The sequence below is a fragment of the Hypomesus transpacificus genome, chromosome 11, assembly GCF_021917145.1.
Source record: "Hypomesus transpacificus isolate Combined female chromosome 11, fHypTra1, whole genome shotgun sequence".
Taxonomy (NCBI): domain Eukaryota; kingdom Metazoa; phylum Chordata; class Actinopteri; order Osmeriformes; family Osmeridae; genus Hypomesus; species Hypomesus transpacificus.
The window spans coordinates 255,900-277,625 of NC_061070.1; the positions used below are offsets into that span (position 1 = coordinate 255,900).

At 51.3% G+C, this 21,726-nt stretch overlaps 1 protein-coding gene across 1 annotated transcript in view; it reads left to right on the forward strand.

Moving 5' to 3' along the window:
- Positions 1 to 21,637, forward strand: part of eys (eyes shut homolog) — a 165,100-nt gene extending 143,463 nt beyond the window's left edge. Inside the window, exons 44-51 of the mRNA XM_047029299.1 lie at positions 5,626 to 5,798; positions 11,734 to 11,916; positions 13,136 to 13,302; positions 13,593 to 13,737; positions 18,034 to 18,208; positions 19,356 to 19,528; positions 19,747 to 19,908; positions 20,429 to 21,637. Of these exons, the coding sequence (XP_046885255.1) occupies positions 5,626 to 5,798; positions 11,734 to 11,916; positions 13,136 to 13,302; positions 13,593 to 13,737; positions 18,034 to 18,208; positions 19,356 to 19,528; positions 19,747 to 19,908; positions 20,429 to 21,630 (2,380 nt within the window). The 3' untranslated portion in view covers positions 21,631 to 21,637. The remainder of the gene's footprint in view (positions 1 to 5,625; positions 5,799 to 11,733; positions 11,917 to 13,135; positions 13,303 to 13,592; positions 13,738 to 18,033; positions 18,209 to 19,355; positions 19,529 to 19,746; positions 19,909 to 20,428) is intronic.
- The last annotated feature ends 89 nt before the right edge of the window (positions 21,638 to 21,726 follow it).

Below are 21,726 nucleotides of genomic sequence, written 5' to 3' on the forward strand. Positions count from 1 at the left end.
TTTGTAACTGGCATGATTATCCATGTTTGCTTTCATGCAGAAGACAAAGCTCTGTCATCAAGACATTCTGGTGTGATTCACAACTCACTGTTCTGATCATAAAGCCTCTGGTCATGTGACTTAGTATGAATCAATGTTCCGGGGTCTGTTAGGGTCCTTCCCTCTCTCGCACCTAGACCATACTTAGGAGTCCATTACTACTAATCAATTGAGAGAAGTTAGAGCACCGAAGCCCATTAGCAGCACATTACCTTGTGTTAGATGATTCATTAATGTCTATTGAGGTTCTCAAAGGCAATATTTCTTGAGCATTAATGTTGTTTTAAGAAGCCGTGGCTGCCGTGCGCGGTGCTCTGACGGTGCACACATGACCATACCTGCTGATAAAAGACTCTCTCGAGAAATTAGGCATTATTGTCAGTGGGATGGATGTCGTTTGGATTCGAACCCGCTAAGCAATCACATGGACTTGTTTTGATGTGCCCATTGTTGGGTTTCCGAATGCCCTTCACCTGCAGTAATCAGATGACCGGTTCAGGTGATACAGATCTTAGCCCCGTCTGCTCCCCGGCCACAGCTAGCAGCACTTCAATATCCAAATAATTATTGCTCTCAGGATGCAAATGAGGAGGTCTCGGTGGCGCGTCGGGCACATTATCTAACCGTATGCATCAGGCTCCATGTTATGTCTGTGATTAGTGAGTGGCGATGTGATGACCCTGTGGACTCGGCTGCAGATGACAGGTCAGCCTGGTTCACGGAGCACTGGATCTATGAATCGCCTTGGAATCCTCTGGAACCACATCCGATGGCGAGAGATGTAGCACTGGAATGGTGCTATGCTTGACTGCTGTTTTTTTTTGTTTTGTTTTTTACGTTGTGTTTCTCTGTTGAAATCCCGTCTGTAAAAGCACGTCTCGCGTGAAGTCAAGTTCTGTAACTTTCTTTTTGAGGCGGGACGCTTAATGTTAAAAGCATGATGTGTAATTATTTACAACCCAAAAGAAGCCAGAAGCCAGAAGCCAGAACCCAGAAGCAACCCAAGGTCCTGAAGACAATCACTGCTCTGCTAGCGAGCAACAGAGAGCGGTTCTCATTACCCTCATATAGTTATGTTGTTTCTTCAGGCCCTGAGGGGCCCGTCTCAAAGAGAAGGACTCATTTGAAGTGTTTTCTTTGAATTCTGGAGGACACGCAAAGCCCGGAAAGAACACTGCTCTTGAATTAGTCCGTGGACGTGGGTCCATATTAAACATGAGGAGCAAAGCGGTGTATATGTTCTTGAATGGCCCACATAGGGTACACAGCATACAATAACAATGTTGTCTTGCAACAGCCTTGGTTCTCTAAACCGCTAAACGTGGTTAGTTGGAAGGACACTTCTGAATCACTGGGTGACTCGGGTCTATGGGATTTCGAAAAAAAAATACGTTGTTTTATTAAAATAATGGAGCATGATGTGCCGGGAAAAGTTTGTTTAGTCTGAGTTTGTTTCGAAAGTTTCAGTAGGCATGTCCTGCTCCAGAGGCCGCTGCTAACGTCTGTACTTCCTGACAGCCCGATGCAGGGGAGTTGAGATGGTTCTCGCCCTTGCAGACCAGCCATCTGCTGTGCAGACACACGAGCTTGTGCTTCTTATTTTCCTCTGTACGGAATGTTGTTTTTACGTGCCTAGCGTGCTCTCTGTTTAGATCAGAAAGTGCTAATGAACGAATGAGTATTCCTGGAGTATTCTGGAACGTTCCAAGGTCGTAAAATAGAAGCTGCTTTCAAATAGCCTTCAGCTGCCAGGGTTCTGTAGCTATCTCTTGGATCGTGTCCCTCAAAGAAAAAGCGGTCCAATCAAACAGTGTTGTGACCATGAAATTGATGCAGTACAAATGACAAAAAGGTTGGGGTACAGTCAAACATGTCAGGGACAATTTGATAATGTGTTACCTAAGAGCTCTTCTTCAAAGAATAACTGTGTAATTAATGCATAATCCTAATCGTAGGATATCGTAGGATATTAAAATAAACCATACAGTTCAATGAAATCCATGTTTCAAATGTTAATTCCAGGCGTCTGGTTAGACTATGAACTCAGGACCCCTATCAATTATCCATGTCATGTTTGCAGTAGAGCAACCAACACATGAGAAGATGGGAAGCGGAATTCATCTGCAAAGGGCCATGGCTTCAAAAATGTATGCGGCCAAAAGGATTATATTGTTCCTAGCTAGAGCCCTGCTGACAGAGATATCATGAGCAAACAAATCAATTATTCAGCAGTTTATCTGGTGCTCGACAGATTCAAAATGTACTCTTCCTATCCCGTGTGGGTGCTCTGTGCACTCCTTAAATGGCAGCAGAGCCAAGAGGAGCGTGGAGATGTTTGTGTCCTTGTGTTGGGGTCTCTGTGATTACCATAATCACAACAACAACCTACTACAACGACAAACACAATTTGTAATCAAATGATTGCCTCGGGCTGGATGACGGTAACCTTTTGTTACCGCACATATGTAATGTAATCAGGGTTGTGATTAGGCCTCATTAACGACTGGAGTGTGAAGCCGACCCCCGTCCCGTCTCGCGGCAGTTCCTCGCTCTCTTAACTTCCCTGTAGACCTCGCTTGTCCTCAGACCGAGAGAAGAAGAGAGTTCTCCTTGGGGACCTGGTCTCTGATCCCACAAGGTGAACTACCTCCTCGTTGACAGGCTGTCCATCGCTCCTAATCAGCCTTGCTTAGTCGAGTGTGTTTGTTTGATCTTGTCACTGCATCTCTGCTTATGCTTTTATTTGGAGCATATATGAACGTGTCCGTGTTGAATGTTCAGATTGGTCCCTGGGTCTGGCGTGTTCTGATTGGCCCCTGGGTCTGGCTTGTTCTGATTGGCCCCTCGGTCTGGCGTGTTCTGATTGGTCCCTGGGTCTGGCTTTTTCTGATTGGTCCCTGGGTCTGGCGTGTTCTGATTGGTCCTTCGGTCTGAAGTGTTCTGATTGGTCCCTCGGTCTGGCGAGTTCTGATTGATCCCTAGGTCTGGCGTGTTCTGATTGGTCCCTCGGTCTGGCGTGGTCTGATTGGTCCCTCGGTCTGGCGTGTTCTGATTGGTCCCTGGGTCTGGCATGTTCTGATTGGTCCCCTGGGTCTGGCATGTTCTGATTGGTCCCTAGGTCTGGCGTTGCAGAGGACCAAACAGGCCGAGACACCGTGTTTGTCGCCCAGATAAAAGATGGCAGACTAGACTCAATTCCTTAGTGATCTGATTAGATAGATGGCCATTAGGCTTTTGTGAGCCACACTAATTAACTGTCTCAGACACATCTCACATCTATTGACTTTGTGTCAGAACAGCACAGTCTTGTTCTCCATTGAAAGGACGGGCGAAAGAAATGAATGTCGTTAGTAAAATGATGATGAGATTGATCGTGGGAGCTGAGATAATGGTCTCTCTTCTAGTTGGTTTGGTTGGTTGGGTTCGCCAGGGGCTTAATGCTTGATGTCATCTTCGTGTAAAGAAAAAAAAAGGCTTTTCTTTTTCCTTTTGGTTCAGCCAGACATTGGCCATTTGAAATGAGTTCTAATATGAATATGACATTTTTGAAGCATTATGAGTGGAGAAACATCTCCTTCACGAAGCAGGGTGTGAATGTCTTGTCAGTAATCAGCTCTACCGTCCAAACACAAGCAGTCCAACACCAAAATAGTTTGTGTTTATACTGTTGCACACTGCATTGACTGGATATTATTATATTCAATTAAATGTAATGGGGTCAGTAATACCCTTGAAGCAGTGAGGCAGTACATTGACAGCATGTGTGGGCTGTAGCGAAGGAGAAAGAGACAGAAGAAAAAAAGGATAGAGGATACAGCCAACCCTAACCCTACGGGGGGAGGGGGGGGGGGGGTCCAACACAGAACATAGGGTGGGAGAAATGTAGACGGCGGGTTGCTACGACGTGATTTCCAGATGGCTGTATATATCGAAGAACTGCTGTGGTACTGAACGCTCCTAGGTCGCCGTGCACTTAAGCTGAAAAGGAGCCGCGACGCAGCGTGTTCGGCAGGAGATGGAAAGGTTGGCAGAAGCACTAACTACGCTTACAACTGGCCTGCTTCTTGGGTTCTCTTCAATTATTCATCTGATTATGTGTCAACAGGTCTTCTCTCTTCCCGTTCGAAACGTAACCAGCACATTACAGCTCATTATTTCACGACGTCTGCGATGCCGATTGTTTGACCAGGGCTGGCTGCGTTGCCTTGACATGTACACGTTTTAGAGTGTTCATTTGGGTTATTGTTTTCTTTATTTAAATATTATTACAATATGGCAATGTGTCCTTGGGCTCTTGTGTACACACTGCAGTGTGGATATAGGACATTGTATTTTACAAGCACAAAACACTCCTAGTGTGCATAGCCTACATCAAAGCACTATGTCATATACTGGATATTTCTATGGTCTATAAGCATCAACACCATCAGTCGGTATAGAAAAACCTATTTGGTGTGAAGATTAGCTCATGTGCAGTTCCCCTTAGCATTCATTGCAATAATATCTTCTCTCTCAAGTGTCTGTGAATTATACGGCTTTCAAGACACAATAGTTCACAGTCTAAACCGTGGTGTTTATTACTAAGTCAATGACACTACACACACACTGCTGCCTTCACCCACCGTTAATGGACTGATCTGTAAACCAAACCGAAGATTGCTCTTTGGATTTTTTGGACTCTTTCAGTTCTATCCCGATCACTCTGCCCCTCCGTCCGAGAGAGGGAACCTAAAATGTTCAATTCTAGGAGCAGCATTACTGCAGCAGCACAACACCTGCCGCCGGGGTGCTGCCCATAGCGCATTATTCATTCATAGATTTGAAACCTCCGCCACTGCTTCCTGTATCTGATATAATACCTTTGAAAGGAGTGTGCACCTCCGAGCATCTCACGAAGTCGCCGGCTGAATACGACTTATCATGCCGGCCCACCATTCAATGGGAGCCACCTGATAAACCCCACGAATAAGACTCGGGAGGCGGGGAGCGACGTCCTCTTGTAGGCCTTTTGGCCATATGTTTGCTCAAACACTACCAATCATTGGTTTTCCTGCCGAGTTATTATCAGGATTGACAGGAACCGTTGCTGTGTTTACCTTTTCAGAGGAGAAAAAAAAAAAGGGTGAAAATAAATTAAATTCCAGCAGTGCATGGGTGGTTATTTGAATAAATCTTTAACTCAATATCTTGTCCATTTCCGTCCCAGAAGTATTCAATCCATCTAACATGCCAGCTTATTTTTCCGCCCATCTCAAATATATTAAATGGATTACTTTCACAGGGACGGAGATACTACTGGTGATAGAGGTATTACTTAGTCACATAGTTGCAAATCTCTGTTGATTCTGGTGTGTTGAACAAGGTGTTTGTATGCAGCACGGTGCTGGGCTCTCTGTTCAGACCCTCCCTGTGGTGATGCTTCTGAGCTCAAGATCTGGCCGATCCTATGAGCTCCATCCCCACCTCGTCCTAATTATCTCTTCCTGTGTGTGTGTGTGTTTCTGTGTCTGTCTGTGTGCCTGTATATGTGTGTCTGTCTGTGTGCCTGTATATTGTGTGTGTGTGTCCCCATGTGTGTGTGTGTAGTGATGGCGAGGGCTGGTTGTGTGAGTGCCCCCTGCTGTACACGGGCCGGCTGTGTCAGCTGACGGCGTGTGAGAGGAGCCCCTGTGGCCGGGGGGCCACCTGCCTCCCCAAGGCCCCCCTGGAGGCTGTGTGCCTTTGCCCCTACGGACGACAGGGCCTGCTGTGTGAGGAAGGTAGGAGCCGCATGCACTCGCGCACACACACTCTCACACACACTCTCACACACACACACACTAAGACTCTCACACACTCTCACACACACACACTCTCACACACACACATACACACACACTAAGACTCTCACACACACACACACACACACTCACACACACACACTCTCACACACTCTCACACACACACACACACTAAGACTCTCACACACACACACACACACTCACACACACACACTCTCACACACTCTCACACACACACACTCTCACACACACATACACACTCTCTGTCCATCTTTGTCTTTCTTTCGATCTCAGTTTTTTTACGCGTAACAAACTCTCCCTCTCGGTCTCGTCTCTCTCCTCGTCTCTCTGCTTTTACACACACTTATTATACTCTCTCCTACACACACACACACACTCCTCCCCTCCTGTCTCCCGTGGTTGGTCAGGGGGCGGGGCCTGGTCCTGGTGGAGGGGTTAATGAGCTGGAACAGACAGGAGGAGAGCCCATCCCCTGCTGTAGATTTCCACATTAGACCCCTGCTCAATACTGCGCCCAGCCTGTCTACTGGGATGGGGGGGGGGGGCCAGGGCACATGTTCCGGCGTGTTCCACGTCGGATCCGGAACCTTTTTCATTGGATCCGGCACCTCCTGTGTCACTATGAAAAATGATTCGCCTAAATGAGAAAAATTCATTACTGTTTGTGTTGTGTTCAATGTTGTTATATGTCTTGTTAGTCCTTATTCCCCACTGAAGTTCCACAATAATTAAGCACTGCATGGAGTGCTGAGAATGTCTTTGAAAGCCCATTCTCCAAACAGCCAGTGTTTAAAAACGAGTCACTCCCTGTTTTCACTCTGCTGGAATTAAGATGAGGCCATTTGTATTTTCATCAGACTCTTGAAACATCTTTCAGATATTGTACAGCTGATGAGCAAATTGCAGGACACTGACCCTGATACAGATTCAGTCTTAAATGGTCCAACAGTCCCCAGCTCTGTGCCTGTCTCCCATAGGCCATACCCAGCTCTGTGCCTGTCTCCCATAGGCCATACCCAGCTCTGTGCCTGTTTCCCATAGGCCATACCCAGCTCTGTGCCTGTCTCTCATAGGCCATACCCAGCTCTGTGCCTGTCTCCCATAGGCCATACCCAGCTCTGTGCCTGTCTCCCATAGGCCATACCCAGCTCTGTGCCTGTCTCCCATAGGCCATACCCAGCTCTGTGCCTGTCTTCCATAGGCCACACCCAGCTGCACCATCTCCTACATGGGCTCCTCCTGACCCCCATTGTCTGGCTCCACCTGACACAGCATCACTTCGCAGAATTCAACAGCTCCCTTCGACGCGGCTTGATTTGTCGACGATGTCCAGGCTTCTCTCAGCCCCCCCCCCCCCCCCCCCCGCCCCCTCTAAACAGGAAGCAACATGCATGTATGCAAACAGCACGTCGGCCGCCCCCTCTAAACAGGAAGCAACATGCATGTATGCAAACAGCACGTCGGTTGGCCTCTGCTTGGACGCAGCAGCCAGGGGGATTGAAGGCAGCCCGAGCCTCAAGCCCGGGCCTTTGTAGATTATCTGACGCAACAAGCAGCAACGCTCGGAAGAGCCCTGTTTTTCTTCCAGCGCTGCCAGCAGGAAACGAGACTGTTGAGGAAGTCTCAACATCTGAAGCAGGAGAACGTACGGAGCTGGGATCTCAGGAAACACAACGGTGCCGCCGGTGAACAGTGCCGTACGAACGCTCCGGTCAGGCTCTGGTGGGGAGGAGTCTAGGGCTCATCGCTAGGGGAGGAGTCTAGGGCTCGTCGCTAGGGGAGGAGTCTTGGGCTCGTCGCTAGGGGAGGAGTCTGGGGCTCTTCGCTAGGGGAGGACCTGAGTGGTGGTGGTATCTTGTGAGGGTTCCTGAGCAGTGCCAGGTTTAGCATGTCTCTTCCTGTGGCTTCACCACAACAAACGGTCTCGTTTGGTCCTAATTACAGGCGGGAGTTGGTGGGTGATTTGGCAGCTGGTCCCAGGCCAGATCCCCTGTCACACTCCAAGCTCGCCCAGGGCCAAATGGAGTGGGCTAATCTGCTGCAGTCAGCCTGAGTGCGGCTGACATTTGAATTGAAATCCTGATAGCGTCAGATAGCATCAGTCAGTATTGATCACCTGCAGGTCCTCCCAGCTCCTGGCATCAGGCTCCGCGCCTGCTCCTGATAATCCTGCTAATCCTGCTCCTCCTCCTCTTTCTCCAGTTCCTCCTGCTCCTCCTCCTCCTCCTGCTCCTCCTGCTCCTCTTCCTCCTGCTCCTCCTCCTCCTTTACCTCCTGCTCCTCTTCCCCCTCCTCCTGCTCCTCCTCCTCCTCCTGCTCCTCCTGCTCCTCTTCCTCCTGCTCCTCCTCCTCCTTTACCTCCTGCTCCTCCTCCTCCTCCTGCTCCTGCTCCTCTTCCTCCTGCTCCTCTTCCTCCTGCTCCTCTTCCTCCTGCTCCTCCTCCTGCTCCTCCTCCTCCTTTACCTCCTGCTCCTCTTCCTCCTCCTCCTCCTGCTCCTCCTGCTCCTGCTCCTCTTCCTCCTCCTCCTCCTGCTGCTCTTCCTCCTCCTCCTCCCCCTCCTCCTCCTCCTGCTGCTCCTCCTCCTCCCCCTCCTCCTCCCCCTCCCCCTTTTCCTCCTGCTCCACTTCCTCCTGCTCCTCTTCCTGCTCCTCCTGCTCCTGCTGTATACCACACACACACAAACCCATACACACAAAAATACACACACACAGACACAGAAACACACAAAAAGAAACACACACTCATAAGAAACACACAGACAAAGACCAACGCAACACACACCCACACACACACAAACACACACAGAAGCACATTGAGCCACAACACGCAGAGACAAACACTACAAAATAGTGATTGTCCGGTCAGTCGGTAAGAGATGTGAGATAGCAGTATTGGGTTAGCCCATCTTAAAATGCTCCTCACGCTATCTCCTGGTTGGCAGACACCACCAGGCTTTCTCTCTGCTACAGAAAAGGAGAAAGTTCAAAACAATCTCCCGGAGAGATAAAGAAATGATTTAATGTGGTGTTTTTTTGTGCCCTAGTTGTTCCGTAGCTCAGTGCTCCGTCAGAACACACAGGTTCTTCTGAAGTTGAAGGTTAGCGGCAGGGGGAAATGGGACGAACCTGCTACAGATGTGGACGCACCCAAATGCTTAAAACATTTATGGATTTTCTACGTGACTCTTAACCATGACTAGACTGTGAAATATGGATCATAGGGGTCTGTCAAGGCAGTTTGTGACAGATTCTCTTTACTTTATAGCCTCCCGCATATTCAAGCCTTTTATGCTTTCTTATGTAAGAATGTTGTTTGTGTGAGCCCCATAGCTCAGGCAGTTTTAACTTCAAACAGCTCCAATATTTTGAAATGCCCAACCAGGGTGTAGTTTTTCTCTAACACTCTCTCGCTAACACTTTCTCTCTCTCACTGTCTCTCATTCGCTCTCTCATATCAGTTCGGAAAAGGTTTTATTGGGCCGAAATACATTTGTAAACATTGCCAAAGCGACAATCAAACTTGTTCCTTTTGGCTTTCTCTAAAGCTCTCTTTCTCTTCATCGCGAAGATAAACCGTGCTTCCTGTGGATTCAAACATTGCTGTGCAACCAAGGAGCCCTCCAGCTCCCGTGTTTACAGGTTTGAGAGAGGATTGACTTGTCTCCCAAGTCTTTAAATGTTTTAGAGGCAAAAGGCGATTCAGTTGGGGAAGAGGAGCTCAATCCAATCACCTGTGTTTCCAGCTCACAGAGTTTCAACCATAGCATTGTAGTTTCCTGGAAGCCGACCACAGTCATCCAGACAGAGAGTGCATGACCTGGAACTCGAGATAACAAAAATTGTGTTCCTGGATCCTATCGATTAGTGTTCTGACTGTGAACACGTCACGTATGAAACGCTCTCTTCCCTTAGTGTGGCGCTTGTACAGTGTAGATTTTGGGTCATGTTCAATGATCTGTTTACGCAGCAAGAGCCCCACCAGTGTTAACTCATACCCCATAAGAGACTCTTCTCCGAACATACAGAGAGAAAGAGAGACCCATCTACTGCTGGCATACACTTCTCACACCTGGAGAGAGAGAGACCCTGCTCCTCTTCTCACAGAGAGAGACCCTGCTCCTCTTATCATAGAGAGAGAGAGACCCTGCTCCTCTTATCAAAGAGAGAGAGAGACCCTGCTCCTCTTCTCACACAGAGAGAGACCCTGCTCCTCTTCTCACAGAGAGACCCTGCTCCTCTTCTCACAGAGAGAGAGACCCTGCTCCTCTTCTCACAGAGAGAGAGAGACCCTGCTCCTCTTCTCACAGAGAGAGACCCTGCTCCTCTTCTCACACAGAGAGAGACCCTGCTCCTCTTCTCACAGAGAGACCCTGCTCCTCTTCTCACAGAGAGAGAGAGAGACCCTGCTCCTCTTCTCACACAGAGAGAGACCCTGCTCCTCTTATCCCACCTTAAAAGAGAGACTTAATTCTTAATCCTTAATTCTTAATCACACAGCACGTCAGAGGAAACTGTTTTCCAACCTCTTATGGAAGGACTGGCTCACCTATCGCCCAACCTCTCTGCCTCTCTGCTTCAGTCCAAAGAGAAGGGGAGGTGGTGACAGTCCACTTCTAACAGCTCAGAACCATGGCCTGTGTGCTAGTTATCACCCAGCCTCTGACTCCCTGTTTCCAGACGCTAGTCTCCCCTCATCCCCTGGAGGTGAGGGGTGGGGTGCCAGTGTGCCTTACAAGACTAAACGCAAGCAGAGCTGATCTTGTGGCCTTCTAGTGTAAACTGACACTAAGGAGTGAGAGCCTTTCCAATGGGGAGAGAAATGGAGAGGATTTGAGAAGAGGCTGAGTGCAAAACGGGGGAGGGATGACTGGAGAAAGAGAGAGAGAGAGACAGTAGGGGAGGCAGAGAGGGAGAGAGGGAGAGGGAGAGTCAAAACAAAAGGAGTCTAATGGGCTGCTAGGTTGTCGTATCCAGAGGTCCTTTCATGGCGGCTGAGAACGAGTCATTGCTGAAAAGCTGCAGCCATTCACTAAGCGCTCGCTCTGCAAATATAGCACGAGCAGACCCAATCACACTGTTGCCTCCTCCGCCGGCTTTAAATAATGCAGGGGCCCAACAGACCGGCGAGGAGCAGCCCAAACACAGTATTTAACCACAGCCCCAGGCACAGAACAAGCGCCACCTCACTGCGATCGGGAGCAGCCCCGGGATCGCGGCGTGCGATCGCCAGGCACAGGAGCAGAGAGGGCCACGTCACGTCTGGAGAGAGGCGGGCGGAGAGGGCTCCGGCTGGGCTGATCAGGAGCATTGAAACGCAGAGACACACAGAGTGCCGGGCGTTATTAAATCAGCCACGAGGCCGGCCCTCACCGGGGTGGTTATTGATACTCCCAGGGCCCGCGGTCCGGCTCGCGTGAGGCGTGAAGCTGGCCGCGCTCACATCCTCAGACCGCAGTCGCGAGACACGAGGAAAACAAGAGAGGGGAGAAACGACAGCTTTGGGAAAGCAGGCCATCCTTTCTCCCCGTATCACTGAGCAGAAAAGATGTCTCTGTCTTGTGCTGCTGCGTGGATGATGAGCGCCACCTGGTGGTGGCCAGGTCTGCTGTTGGACTGAAATAGTCATGACATGAAGACGCGCCACGCTAGAATACGGTGTTTATATCTTATAGAATGCACATGCACTTCTGTATCGGGTCAGATGTAGCTCTGAATTATGCTTGCACTTTAATGTGACCATTACAGATGATCACAGCCCTGTTGATCAGGGTGCTGTTAGATGTGAAAAGCAGGTGTTTTCACGGCAGAAGCATTTTCCTGTATTACATGACATTACTGGTCAGGGTTGCTTCTTTGAGCTCCTTTGATGGCGCCTCCTGTCTTTGTTCCGCAGCCATCAACATCACCCGCGCCCGCTTCGGCGGCAACGACCAGTTTGGCTCCACCTCCTTCATGGCCTTCTCCCCCGTCCCCAGCCTCAGCGCCTTCTACGAGTTCCAGCTGAAGCTCACCTTCGCCAACAACGCCTTGGCCTGGAAGGACAACCTCATCCTGTTCTCAGGGCAGAAAGGAGGAGGTGAGGAGCGACAGAGGGGGGAGGGGGAGAAAATTGTAAATCACCTCACGGGTGGGAAATATCTCAGCGAGGTCTCCTGGGCAACGCCATCCAATCCTCTAGCTTCATTACGTCGGCTCGCCGGACTCCCGTCGCCATATTGAGCGTTCCTCCCGCCGCGTATGGTAATGTCTCGTCTAATAGATATTTTAGGAGGATATATATTCCACTTTCTCTGCTGGTGCTCCTATAAAGCCTGCTCCCTCTGGGAGAGGGCCTTGGCAGGGCCCAAAGCTGGCTCCGCCTCTCTCGGCCCTTTCCTGACAAGTCTTTTTGCCAACACTGCAATTAGTCCCCTCCTTCAGAATGCTGTCTACCTCAAGTGCGTCTCCAGTGCGAGCAGGAGGCCCCCGGCAGCCAGGGAATGGGAGACTCCGCCGCCCTCTCCCAAGGCCGATGTTAACGGACATTTCTTTCAAAACACAGGTGGCGGGGAGGGGGGGGGGGGGGGGGTGACACGACACTGTCGCCTGTCACTGAGGGGGGTACACCTCTTCCTCTCAGGTCGGCTTCAGTACCTGCTAACTGCCGTGTCGTTACTTGGCTGCGTGTTGAATCCCGACTCCCAGACAGCTGAATAAGCGGATGAGGGCTTATGGATGGGCTCCCCTCCGCCGTCCCTCTCCTGAGGTTAGCGTTTAGGGTGATTCATGGAGAGGGGAGGGAGGGGCGACAGTCGGCTGAGCAACGCGCCGACTGTCAGGGGGGAACAGGAGCAGAGAGAGAACGAAGACCGAATCCAGAGAGAGGGGCGGAAACGGCGGGAGAAGGGAACAGCTCACGTGAGGATCGGTGTGATGGTGAGGGATCGCCATTCGCATCGGGGGACGCCTCGCCGCACTGCATGCTGGGTGGCGAGGCTGCATGGAAGCAGAACCGTCGCAAAGCATCCGTCAGAACTTCACTCTCCATTAGAGCCAATTATTTACGTCTTTTGATCTGTGAGGGTTCGTGCACAGAAGAGACACTGACCAGAAGTGCACTCGCGCACACAAAGATGACAGACTTTCCTTTGCTGGACTGTGTCCGTTCAGCGGGTCAGTTGGGCGTGTGACGTGTGAAGCCGTGAGCTCGACAGATCCTCCTACATGACTCCATCACATGGAATGGTGGGACACGAAGATACACAGTACAGTTGTTGTTTGACAGAGTTCTAACACGAGAATGATTGATGTTCAAGGCGCCGATGGAGATGACTTCCTGGTTCTGGGAGTTCGTAATGGGCGGGTTCTGCACAAGTTCAGCCTGGGCTCGGGCGTGGGGAACATCATCAGCGATCCCCTGGACCGCCGCATCGATATCCACACGGTGACCTTCGGACGGTGGAGGCGGACAGGGTGGCTGAAGGTGGGTTCTGAGGAGCCTCCTGGAGGAGCAGGGATGTGATGTGTGTTTCTGGGATATCGATTCAGTCTGAGGAAGGGCAACCTCCACCGTTTGGAGTTGAACCCTCAGCGGTTCTACCCGGCATTTCGGATCTTTCTACGTTCTGTCAGTCATTCTGAAGGTCTCTTTGTTTGTCTCCCCCTCCCTCCCTCCATCCAAACTCTCTCAGCATGGTGATCAGGGGGGTGGGCATTGCAGTGAGTGTTGTTCAGCATTGTTTGTACGCTGTTTGTACGTTGTGTGTACGTCAGGTGGACGGACAGAGGAACAGGACTGGCTCCTCCCCAGGGCCGCTGGTGGGCCTGAACGTGCTCAACCCCATATTTGTGGGAGGATATAACGAACACACCCCTGAACTGCTACCTGTGGGCTCCAGGTTCCGGAACGGCTTCCAAGGTGAGATGCAGCGACCCGGAGGGGCAGCGGCCCGGGGGGGCGGGGCTTCGTGGTTCTCCTGTCAGGCAAACGTCTGAGGGGGGTTTGAGCATGTGATGTGTGTGCGTGTACGTAGGGGGGGGCGCTGTGTGTAGGAGTAAGTGTGTGGGGGGAGGTTTTTTGGGGGTGGATTGGGCGTGTGTGTGGGGGGGGATGTGTGTGTGTGTGGGGGGGGGTATGTGTGTACTTACGAGTGTGTGTGTATGTATGTGTGTGGGGGTGTGTGTGGAGGGAGATGTGTGTGTGGGGGGGGGGATGTGTTTGTGTGTGTGTATGGGGGTGTGTGTGTGTGGGGGGGGGGGATGTGTGAGTGTGTGGGGGGAGATGTGTGTGTGGGTGGGGGGGATGTGTGTGTGTGTGGGGGGATGTGTGAGTGTGTGGGGGGTGTGTGTGGAGGGAGATGTGTGTGTGGGGGGAGATGTGTGTGTGGGTGGGGGGGATGTGTGTGTGTGTGGGGGGATGTGTGAGTGTGTGGGGGGTGTGTGTGGAGGGAGATGTGTGTGTGGGGGGAGATGTGTGTGTGGGTGGGGGGGATGTGTGAGTGTGTGGGGGGTGTGTGTGGAGGGAGATGTGTGTGTGTGTGGGGGGAGATGTGTGTGTGTGGGTGGGGGGGATGTGTGAGTGTGTGGGGGGTGTGTGTGTGTGGGTGGGGGGGATGTGTGTGTGTGTGGGGGGATGTGTGAGTGTGTGGGGGGTGTGTGTGGAGGGAGATATGTGTGTGTGTGTGAGGGGTATGTGTGGAGGGAGATGTGTGTGGGTGTGGGGGGTATGTGTGTGTGTGTGAGGGGTGTGTGTGTGTGCACAGGGTGGGGGGGGGTAGATAAGTGCAGCATAGAGTTCCGAGGTTGATTGTGGCCCTCACCTCCCTGCGCTCAGAACATTACCAGTTTCTGTGGAAAATCCATCTGCTCGCAAGTCAGCCGGATGAAAGGGCAAGCGAATGATCTCCATCATAATCAGCGTGGTGTGTGCGTGCTCCCTGGAGGCCCACAGCGAGATGGCTGCTGCGGACGCAGCATTAGCATGCCTGCTAATGCCAGAGGAGAGTTGATATTGCCATAAAGCTAATGATGATAACAGCAATAAACATCATCATAAGTTGTTGCAGGCACCAGAGGGATATTCGTAATTGTAAAATATCATTCTTCTTTAAATGAAGGTGAACAAGTGTTTTTCAATGAGGCTCCACTGATCTGTTTGAATGCGTTTAACCCGTTCATCTCCGAACACCTAGCGTGTCCTGCCTGCAACAACACACAGGGCATTCAGTTGATTTAGGTTTCGTGTGGGCACACTGTGACATGACCACAAACTGTTAATGATACGTGTGTGTGTGTGTGTGGGGGGGGGGTCTTGTTTAACTATCCTTGCGGGGACATTTTATTCTACTTCAAGTGCTATTTCTAGGTGGGTTTTGGGTTGGAGTGAGAATAAGCATGTGGTGGTAATTCTGAAGGATCAATGCGTAATGAAAACTGGATCGGACATCTTTAAAATACGCATGTATTATCGAGCAAACAATTGAACACAGAAACAACCATCTTCAACACACAAACATTGGACAATACACACAATACCATCTGTCCGTGAATCAGATGATCAGAAGTAGAGCACGCCCAAACAGCGTCTGGCACGTTCTGCTGCCCAACCTTCAGCCTCGCTATTTAAAGGAATGCCCCCACAATGGACTGGTCACTATCTCAAGTGACCAACATCACGTCTGTCTGTTTCCCTCGTTAGTCTAATCATGTCTCCACCATGGTCACTGTGTTCACTAAGTCCTGTGTATCCCCACTCAGTCCTGTGTATCCCCACTCAGTCCTGGGTATCCCCCACTAAGTCCTGTGTATCCCCACTCAGTCCTGTGTATCCCCACTCAGTCCTGTGTATCCCCACTCAGTCCTGTGTATCCCAATCAGTACTGTGTATCCCCCACTCAGTCCTGTGTATCCCCACTCAGTCCTGGGTATCCCCCACTCAGTCCTGTGTATCCCCACTCAGTCCTGTGTGTCCCCACTCAGTCCTGTGTATCCCCACTCAGTCCTGGGTATCCCCCACTCAGTCCTGGGTATCTCCCACATCCCATTCACTTCCTGTGGCAGTATCACCCTTGCTGCTCCACAGGCTATTGAACACAAGCCTCTCAGTGTGACATTAAGCAGTAACTTAAACAAACAGGACAACCCCTAGACGCACAAATCCAACAAAAAGTAGTTCACAGCTTTTTTCGTCCAGAAGAGTTAAGGTTAGGATTACACTAAGGGTTAGGGATAACACCATTTTAATGGGAGTGAAACCTCACTAGGATGGTCAAACCGACCTGTGTGAAGGTGTGTGTGTGTCTGTGTATGCATGTAAGTAAGTAAGACTTTATTTATATAGCACTTTTCGTACAAGAATTGCAGCTCTAAGTGCATTATGTGTGTGTGCCTGCGTGTATGTGGTATATAAATGACTGCATTTGGACATGAGTGCTTGTTTAGATGCGAGTGTGTGTGTGTGTGCATAAAGTTGATGTTTTAACCCAGCTGTGTAATCCACTCTCTCTCGTACTCCTGCTGTGGTAACGGGAAGCCCAGTGTGCATTATCAGATGTGTGCGACTTTACTGCTGGCCTTATCATACTGCCGGGCAAAGCACAGCGAAAACACACCGCGCCGTCTGCTATCTACACCTCCAGTCGTCCGCATGGACAGGTCACTAGACAGACAGATGCCGTCTCCATAAACAGGCTGGCGGGTGCTTCATTTAAACCAGTAAGAGGCTGGTTTTCTTTGTACATGCTAATTAGCGCCCACTCCTCCATCCGTCCATCCAAGATGCCTTGATGTTCAAGGACCAAGGCTCTCCGCCCTTATCAGTCCCTGACAAAGATCTGTTTTATCCTCCTCGTTTTGAAATGAAGTGATAAACGTCAGAGGCAGAAAAATATCCATTATTCACTTTGAAATGTTGATTAAGATGTGAATAGTCGGAGAATATGCCTCTTAAATGCAGATGGTCTTTGTTCCTGTGGCTTTCAGGAAACTGGCGCTGATACTGTTGTTTGATGGGAAATAATATTGGGCTATTATTCAGAGGCGTTAAGTATATTTTGGGAAATTATGAAGCGTCCTGTTGCTGTTAGGCTGGCCCAGCAGAGACCTTTGACACGTGTTTCTTCGTTTTGATTTCGTTTTCAGCCAGCTACAGTCTGTCTCAAACCAAACAGACCCATCCTCCTCATCCATCTGCCTCCTCTCCATCCCTCCCTCCTTGTCTCTCTCTCTCCTTCCCTTCCTCTATCCCTCCCTTTCTCCCCCTGCCTCCTCATTCCCTCCTTCCCTCTCCCTCCCCCGCTCCATCCTCCTCTCCCTCTGTCGACAGCCTATATCTGCAGTTCTGCTACAGTCGGTTGAATGTGCCAAGTGGCGGGGTAGACGGCATCATGTCATGAATATTCATGAGTGAGCCTGACATTTCCCCTGCTTCCTGTTTCCTGCGTTGACTCCAGCAGCCGTGCGAGAGCCCAGTGTGTCCCCCCAGCCTCAGAGCCTGTATATACAGCCGTCCTGAGGTTCAGCAGGTACACCACGGTCTCCACAAACTCACCGGATCTTTTTCCTGTCAACAACCAAAACGGCATTGGGCACAGAAACGAGAACAAAAGAACTGGAAGCAGGAAATGACATTATAATGTGTGACTAAGTGCTTCATGAAAATGCGAAGGCCCATTTTGAATGTGACCGCTGTGCAGAAAATTCATCTCCGCAAATTATTCAAAGAATTAACATTTAATGGAGATGCAGTGAAAGAGCATCATTCCGTTTCCTTCAGTAACTATGAACTGAGGGCCATGCCCTCTGCTGTTCATTAGAGCTTCATCAAGTGCACTTATAGCTTCTGCAAGCAGGAATATACGAGTGCTTATCAGCACACATGGCGGTGAAATGTTTTAATTCCAACATTAAGACATAAAGCGATAATACATCCTGTTTTGTGAAACCATTTAATTGACTCTCGATGTAGACTAAACATATGCCAGCTGTTGTGAAACCCTCAGTATAATCCAGTCAGAGTCGGTCCTTTCCCACCTCACAGATAACTCATTAGTCTTGTTTGTCAATTGAATTAACAAGAATGTTTACATTTAGCAGACGCATTTCACCCAAGCAACGAACAGAAGGAGGATTGAATCTGCGACCTCCGAGTCAGCAGAGCTCCCCACCCCTGAGCTGTACGTTGAAAATGACATCACTTTCTGTTTGTGCCTCCCAGGGTGTGTGTTCGACCTGCGCTTCCGGACTCGGAGGCAGGGGGCGCTGCGGACGCTGGGGGGGCTGGAGGGCCGGCCTGCCTTTGGACGCAGCGTGGGCCAGTGTGGCGTCACGCCCTGCACCCTGGTCACCTGCCGGAACGGAGGCACCTGCGTGGACTCTGGATCAACCGTCTAGTACGCTCACAGCCATGTGTACTAGGATCCTAGTACAGCAGTTAGACCCAGAGACACTCCTATGAACTAGGATCCTAGTCCAGCAGTTAGACCCAGAGATGTTCCTGGGAACAGCCATTAGACCAGAGATGTTCCTGTGTACTAGGATCATCAGTCTTGTACACACTTTCCCACACATTGGAGGCTCCAGTGGACTTGAGTTCCAAACCCAAGCAGAGGCATGTCCATCTGTCTGTACGTCAGGTCTTCTCTGCAGAAACCATCTCCCAGCCTTCAGGAGATAATCACAGTTATTACAGTCATCAGTGTGAATCTGGAGAGTGTTCCTACATGACTCATCACAGCCCCAAGTGTTAATAACTATAATTGAGTTTATGGTTTTAACCTAGATTGTTCATGGCTACACTTTTTCGCTGAGCTATGGGAACAATCAGTTCTGCTCTTTAAGAAGGGGAGGGGCAAGTTCTCTGGTGTAAACCTGAAGCTCATATTATTATTATTATTATTGCTATTATTGGAAAATAACAATACAACAAGCTTGATTAGACGCATGCCCAATATGCATACTTTTTAATTGATTAATTTCTGATTTTGCGGTCCGGTGGATAACTTTTCCCAACTGATAACTTTTTGTTATTCAGGTTAAGTGGAATGAAGTGGATTAGTTTGGCTTTATGATTTAGTACAGCTTTGCATCTGAAATAGTTTACCACTTAAACAGTTTGCTTTCAACACACCAACCCAGCACTGATGCGTGTAAACAATCTGCACGAGAAGGTGGTAAATGAACCGTGAACCCCCCCGGTCTGATCTTCACAGCCCTCAAGGAGAGACGAGACAGGCTTCCTTCACAGGGGCGGCTGGCTGTAATGTCACTGTTCCCCCACCAGGGGGAAGGAAAGGCTCCTCAGCATGTGGCTAGTCTGCATGTCTCTGGCTTAGACTCACTCCTGGGTGGGAGCACGACTAGCATACAGTCCGTAACATTACGATTATTACTGGTGCTCTAGGCACACATGAGTGGAGTAAATGGACAAAGGATTTTTTAGATCTCTCATCCTCCTAAAGGGATTCTTTTTAGGCAAGTAGTAATAATACTCTCTCATTCCCTGTTCCCCTTCTCCTTGTCCCTCCCTCCCTCCCCTAGCTGCCAGTGTCCACCAGCGTGGAAGGGAGCCCTCTGTTCAGACACGGTGTCGGTGTGTGACGCTGAGCACAGCCCGCCTCCTCTCTGTGCCCCTGGCTCCACCTGCATCCCCCTGCTGAGGGGCTACACCTGCCAGTGTCCGCTGGGCGCGGCCGGCCTGTACTGCCAGCAAGGTCAGGACACTCAGGCCACGCCGAACGGGGCCAGTACTTCGTTTGGAATAGGACCGCAAAATGACAATCTCTCTGTCTAGCCCACTCTCTCCTTCCCACACGCCAACAAATACATAAACCAAAAACGCACAATCCACTTGAATATACGCAGTTGTGTTAACCATGTAAAGAAACAGGTTGAACCATTCACCGTTTTGATGTCTCCCCCCCCCTGCCAGCGGTGGCCATCAGCGACCCATACTTCAGTGGGAACCTGTCCTCGTGGATGTCCTTCCTTGGCCCCAACATCCGACACAGGACCGCCCTGCAGCTGCAGTTCCAGACCTTGTCCCCAGAGGGCGTCCTCTTCTACGCGGCACAGCACCTCGCTGCCAGATCAGGTAGGGGGGCCACGTCGCTAAAACGTCACGCCGTCGAGGACGCTCGCGTAGACGCGTTCAAACGTCATCTCCCGAATGAAGCGCTTCTGCCGATCTTCTGTGGTTCGTCGCTAGCCGATTTATTAAAAGACACTTGAGGATAAAGTCCTCAATTTAGATACTGATGAGAATGTTTTACTACAGCTGAACTGAGTCATCCACTTGGCCATGCAGAGCAAACGATTACAGAATTAAGAAAGAACTCTTCACCATAAGCACTCTTGTCATGGTTACTGTCTCCCACTCTCTCCTCTCCTCCACTCTCTCCTCTCCTCCACTCTCTCCTCTCCTCCACTCTCTCCTCTCCTCTCTCCCTCTCTCCTCCACTCCCTCCTCTCTCCTCTCCTCCACTCTCTCCTCTCCTCCACTCTCTCCTCTCTCCCTCTCTCCTCTCCTCCACTCTCTCCTCTCTCCCTCTCTCCTCTACTCTCCCTCTCTCCTCTCCTCCACTCTCTCCATCTGTCTCCTCCCTCCCTCTCAGGGGACTTCCTGTGTCTCTCTCTGGCGTCAGGTTTCCTGCAGCTGCGCTACAACCTGGGAGACGGCACCGTGGTCCTCCAGGCTCCCCGGAGGGTGGACACCAGCGGCCGCACCTGGCACAGCGCGCGGGCCGGCCGGGACGGCCAGCGCGGATTCCTGGTCCTGGACGGCTCCGAAGCGCCGCCGACTGTCGGCACGCCGGCTGCCATGACCACGCTGGACGTGGCCCCAGAGATGTTCATCGGGGGCGTGTCCTCCCTGAGCATGGTGGCCAACGAGGCGGTGGAGGCGGGGCCTGTGGGCTTCACGGGCGGGATCCGGGAGGCGGTGGTGAACGGGGTGGAGCTGGAGCTGACTGAGGCCGGGGCGCTGGGCGGGGCCAACGTGGGGGACTGGGACGGCACGGCGTGCGGGTACAAGGTGTGCCGGAACGGGGGCCGCTGCCGGCCCCTCGGGGGCCAAGCCTTCCTGTGCGCCTGCCCCCCCGCCTGGACCGGCCCGCTGTGCAACCAGTCCGTCAGCTGCCTCGACCACGTGTGCCACCACGGGGCCCTGTGTGTCCCGGCTGCCCTGCCTCCCTCCTACCTCTGCCTCTGCCCGCTCGGGAGGCAAGGCGAGCACTGCGAGGAGGCAGTGGCCCTGACCGCCCTCCGCTTCGTCGGTCGCTCCTACGTCAGGCACAGCGACCCCAAGTTCAGCACCCGGAACCTGAGGCTCACACGGCTGGCGTTCAACTTCTCGGCGGGCGCCGGCGACGGGCTGATGGCGTGGATGGGGAGGGCGGAGCACGAGGACGACGACTACCTGGCCGTGGGGCTCCAGGGGGGGCAGCTGAAGGTGGCGGTGAACCTGGGGGAGCGGCTGTGGCCCCCCCAGGCGGTGGGCGGCGCGGGGCTGTGCTGCGGACGCTGGCACGCCGTCTCCCTGGAGCTCAGCGGCACGGTGCTGGAGGTGCGGCTGGACGGGGACGGGGTTCTCCTCCAGGACGTGGACCCGTTCGAGCGCTACGTGGCGCTCAACCACGGCGGCGTGGTCTACCTGGGAGGGTTCGAGCTCCACAGGGATGTGACGGAGGTTAGCGGCGGCCTGTTCAGCAGCAGGTTCGTAGGAACGCTGAAAGATGTCCACCTGTACCAGGAGCCCAGACCCCTGCAGTTTGTTCAGAACAGTGAAGGTTTTAATGTTTTCAAAGGTAATGAATAGCAGAGTTGGCATGAAACAAGTAGTACTGCCAATGTGTGTCAAACTAGTTTAGGAGAAATACACATCGCTTTTTCCCCCCTGCTCAAGGACAACATT